Genomic DNA, 5453 nt, shown 5'->3' on the forward strand with positions numbered 1-5453 from the left:
GATTAAGTTAATGGGTTTCTAAAGCCCAATAATTTCTCCAATGGACTATCCCATAAAATTAAACACACAATACTGTACATTATAAATGAATTTAGAAACCACATGTATGTCAACCAACGGAGAAACAATTTTGTAAGTGTTTATCAGAATATTCAACCGTAGCAACGTTGTGAATACATACTGTATAGTTACTGAGAATGGTATTTTTTTACAACTGAATTTTTTTCATATGTTTTATTGTAATTAATAGAAGGGTTACATTATATTCACCAGATAGAAGGAGCATTACTTCACAAATATCGATACCCTTTCTCATGTCTTGGTCCCCATTTCCCTTCCCCCACCCCTGCCCCTCATCTTGTTTTCCTCCCTACTCTATCCAACTTCAAATAACCAAATACACATATATACAATATATCAGATAGCAAGGTGAAATACTGTAACAATATGTGAGTGGTATTTTAAAGGCTACTGAGTTTAAATAAAGTTGAAGGCTTATTAACACTTGAAATTATGTATAAGGTTTAGCTCAGTAGTAGAGTATTAGCACATTCGAGTTCCTGGGTTGATCCCTAGCATGGCCAAAAGAGAAAACAAATACAATGCATAGATAAAATAATAATATTTATATGAAGACCTAGAGCATTTTCAAGGTTTTACTTATTTTCCATACCTTCTTTACTGTTATTACTTTTTTGTTGTTGTTTGACTGGTCTCTATTATGTGTATCGTATGAAAGCAAAATCTTTAAGTTTTGAGAGCCTCAATATTATGGATCCCTTCAAATCTCTTTTTCCCTATCTGAACAATGTCTGGTGATCTCCAGAGTCTCATTAATAAGTTTCAGTGCTAACAAAATTTATAATTTACAGTAAAGTCTAGGGATACTCTGGTCCTCATAGATTAGCGTGTGTGTGTGTTTGCCCCCTTGTACCTCTTGGGCTTGACTGTTCCCTTGGGGCCAATAGCAGTTTCTGTGCTTAGTGTCCAATGGCCATCTACCATGGCCCCGAACTTAGAATCCCTCCAACAAGGGACAGACTGAGCAGAGATTTTCTCATTTGCAACATGTGGCTCACATCTGAATATCTGATGTTAATTTCCCCGGTAAGTAAATGGGACAGAACAGAAAATTAAGTTCTGAGATTGATTAGATAAAAATATCTCACTATTTAGCCGGGAGCAGTGGCTTTCACCTGTAATCCTAGCTGAGATCTGAGGAGCAAGGTTCAAAGCCAGCCTGGGCACAAAAGGACCTGAGACTCTTATCTCCAATTAACTTTTAGAAAACGGGAAGTGGGTCTTGGCTCAAGGGTAGAGTGGTAGCCTTGAGCTGATGAGCTCAGGGACAGTGCCCAGGCCGAGTTCAAGCCCCATGACCCCCTCCAAAAAAATTATATATATATCCTGATTGCCTATGACCACACCACAATATTTTAAACAAATAAAGATTTTCAACTTGAACATTCCAAGATACACATCTCTGTTTTATATGAAACCTACAGAGCTACGGTATGGAGCAACTATTCCATGTATGAGGACTTTGTCCTCCTGGGTTTATTCAGCAATACCAGATTTCCCTGGCTTCTCTTTGCCCTCATTCTCCTGGTCTTTGTGATCTCCATAGCCAGCAACGCTATCATGATTATTCTGATCCACGTGGACTCCCGCCTCCACACCCCCATGTACTTCCTGCTCAGCCAACTTTCCATCATGGACATTCTGTACATTTCCACCATTGTGCCAAAGATGCTGCTCGATCAGGTGACAGGCCAGAGGGCTATTTCCTTTGCGGGCTGCACTGCTCAGCACTTCCTCTATTTGACATTAGCAGGCGCTGAGTTCTTCCTCCTGGGACTCATGTCTTATGACCGCTACATAGCCATCTGCAACCCTCTACGCTACTCTGAACTTATGAGCCACAAGATCTGCCTGTTAATTGTGGTGGCAGCCTGGTTGGGAGGATCTGTGGATGGGTTCTTACTCACCCCAGTCACCATGCAATTCCCCTTCTGTGCCTCTAGGGAAATCAATCACTTTTTCTGTGAGGTCCCTGCCCTTCTGAAACTCTCCTGTGTGGACACATCCGTTTATGAGACAGCCATGTATGTCTGTTGCATCCTAATGCTCCTCATCCCCTTCTCAGTCATCTCTGCATCCTACACCAGGATTCTCATCACTGTTTACAGGATGAATGAGGCAGAAGGAAGGCAGAAGGCTGTGGCCACCTGCTCTTCGCACATGTTAGTGGTCAGCCTCTTTTATGGAGCGGCCATGTACACATATGTACTACCTCACTCCTACCACACCCCCGAGCAAGACAAAGCTGTGTCTGCCTTCTACACCATCCTCACTCCAGTGCTAAACCCACTCATCTACAGTCTCAGGAACAAAGATGTCACAGGAGCTGTGAAGAAGGCTCTGGAGAGGTGCCTGTCCTCAAAAAAGGTCACAACTTTCTAATGAGATTTCATTTACTGCTGAAGACTGAAAATATCAATATAAACACCTTTAAATATCAATATCATCGTCTTTAAATTTAAATCTCTCTGGAAAAAATAAAAATGGCACACATACCAGCAATTATGGGGCTTTCTTGGTGTATAAACAGAGGAAAATTTGAGAAATTTTGTCTTGGTTTTTGTTTTTGTGCATGTCCTAGGGCTTGAACTCAAGGCCTGGGCACTGAGATTTTGTGCTTAAGGTTAACACTCTATCACTTGAGGCACAGCTCAAAAGTATCATGGACTTTTTTGCCCCAGCTGGCTTTAAACTGCCATCCTCAGATCTCAGGCTCCCAGGTAGCTGGATTACAGGTTTGAACCACTCCACCCAGCTTGGTCATTTAAACAAAGAAAAAAAGATTTGACAATTTAGAATGGTTTTTACCTATTCATAGTAGAACATGTGCTGCAGTAAGAGTTGTGTTTAGCTTTTTTTCTGGTACACTCAATCACAGAAAAAGAAAAGTTTGTGCTCAGCTAATTCTCTGACTTCTTACCAATCACCCATTATGAGAAACCAATAACTCAACTATGGTCAATATCATATTTCAAATATTATTTCAATATAGAACTGATTTTCCTAAAATTATGTTATTTATACAAACATTTGATGACATAAAGCCATTATGATCTGTTGGAGCAGATTTTTTTTGTAGGTCATGGGGCTTAAACTCAGTCTGGGTACTGTCTCTGAGCTCTTCAGTTCAAAGCTACCACCCTACCCATGGAGCCACAGCTCCACTTCCAGTTTTCTAGTGATTAATTGGAGATAAGAGTCTCATGTTCTTGAGGGCCCAGGCTGGCTTTGAACTGAGATCCTCAGATCTCAGCCTCCTGAGTATCTGGGATTACAGATGTGAACCAGTGACCGGCTTGGAACAGATGTTTTGTTAGGGGAAAATTTTTTTAGTGTATGGAGGGGTTATAGTTTCATAAAGTAAGAAGTGCTTTTCTTTTTTGACAATGTTAAATCTTCCTTCACTCTTTCAGTTTTTCTGCTCCCATCCTGCCTACAAGTTGTATAGTTCCTTTTCAATAGTATTTAGGGATTACCACTGCTGTATTTGTTCACCTTTTGTCCTTCCATTTCTGAGCCCCCTTAATCTCCTGATGACGGATAAATGAACAAACAAGAAAAAAAGAAAACAAAGAAAAACAACAACAAAGAAAATATTTCTCATTTCCACTTCTTGAAGTTTATTTCAATAAATATTATTTTATATAATCAGAGGCACAAGAACATTGCACCTTTGTGTGGAACAGGTGGTTTTGACTATGCCACATTTCTCAAATGAATTCTACCAACACAGTTTAACACAAAATCTTCCCCATGTCAAATTTTTGTCTCATGAGCACTTTGAGAATTTGCCATCTTTTTTCTCTTATGATGTTCTGCTAAAAGCATTTTAGAACAATGAACTTCCTCTGAAAGCATGTCATTGCACGGAATTTGAAATAGGGGTGGCTTCTACATTTCATACATCTCATTATTTTGGCATCCTAATGATATAATTCTATAGAAACAATAATTGAGAAATTATTTTACATCTCTTTCTCCATATTTAAAATTTATTGGTATCCTATTCTATTTTCTGTTTGAATTTTCACAAAGAAATAACAGTATTCTTTTGAGAGTAAAGTGTTGATTCATTCTTTTGGGAAAATAATGCATATCAATTCTGTTTTCTATTTTAACTAAGTTGGTCTTATGTAATCATTGAGTTTTGTATTAATTATGAATATTTTGACAATGTAAAGTACATTTACATGTTTTTCCAAGCCTTTTCATATTTTACTAAATTCATTCTAAGTCCTCAGACTTTCCATTTTCATATTTTAAATCTCAAACATAGCAACCCTATCTTGCACAAAAAAGGAAACAGCATGATAAAGATGTATGATAAAATATATCTACCTTTAAGTTAATTTTTTAAGTTTGTTAGTATTTGGAAATTTAAGTGGGTATAGAAAATTCATCTTGGAATTCACAGTGTTTCAGAATATCCAAGACTATTTCTCCCTGAAAAAGGAAAGTACATGCATATTGTTCTGCACCTTTCAATTCTGTTTTAATTTTACATTTCCAATGATGATGGAAAATGGAAGATGGCATTGTTTCTACTCCATATGTGTCTTGTGTTCTCAATGGCATTCAGCTTGTAACTAAAATTTGAAGTCAATGCTCTGTTTCTACAGTGTCTTGATAGCCTGTGAATCCTTCATCTAGCTCTCTACCATAATTGGCTTATTTTCTCCACATGACATGGAAACAATGAACAAGACATGATCAAAAAATGGTGACATGAGGTAGAAATCATGACTAGGTTTCTCAAATTGATTTTCCATAAAAAAAATACTTTCTGTGTTTACGAGTTTCACATTTTCATTCTTCTAATGACAGATATTTTCTATGACAAACAGATTATACAGATTAGCTTAACTTCCTATTTTTCTTTGAGTGAGGTCTACGGTTTGAACTAAGGTCCTGAGCATTGTCTCTGAGTTTTGTTTTTATCATTGTTTTTCTTTTTTGTTATTGTTGTTGTGATGGTGGTGGTATTCTACCACTTAAGCCACAGCTCCAATTATGGATATTTGGTAATTAATTGGAAATAAGTTTCATGAGCTTTTGTTTCCTGGTTTGGTTTCAGACTGCAGTCCTGAGATTTCAGCCTCATGTGTAACTAGAATTAAAGTTACAAGCCACAGGCACTTGGCTGAGTTCAACTTATACAACTTTTCTTTCTTACTATGTCAAACTTGGGTTATTCTAACACGATGCTCATTTCAGGGAGATTTTTGGAACAAACCTGCAATAGTTGTTGCACAAGCAATTTTCATTTAAAAATTAGCTCTCTGTCAGAAGGCTAACGCCTGTGTGCCTTGACATTACCCTCAAAGTAGAATGTGAAAGGACAGAAAATTTCAAGAAATATTGGCATGTATCTT

General features: G+C 37.6%; 1 protein-coding gene across 1 annotated transcript; it reads left to right on the forward strand.

Annotated features, from left to right (window-relative positions):
* Positions 1 to 1518: 1518 nt before the first annotated feature.
* Positions 1519 to 2463, forward strand: LOC150057568 (olfactory receptor 2T27). Its single transcript, XM_090339751.1, has one exon. The coding sequence runs from the start codon at positions 1531 to 1533 to the stop codon at positions 2461 to 2463; it is 933 nt and encodes a 310-aa protein (XP_090195877.1). The 5' UTR covers positions 1519 to 1530.
* Positions 2464 to 5453: the final 2990 nt, after the last annotated feature.

Source organism: Megascapheus bottae, chromosome 10 (genome assembly GCF_031878675.1).
Source record: "Megascapheus bottae isolate mThoBot1 chromosome 10, mThoBot2.hap1, whole genome shotgun sequence".
NCBI lineage: Eukaryota > Metazoa > Chordata > Mammalia > Rodentia > Geomyidae > Megascapheus > Megascapheus bottae.

Coding starts and splice junctions, on each gene's coding strand:
- LOC150057568 (XM_090339751.1), top strand. CDS start 1,531: ATGTATGAGGACTTTGTCCTCCTGGGTTTATTCAGCAATACCAGATTT.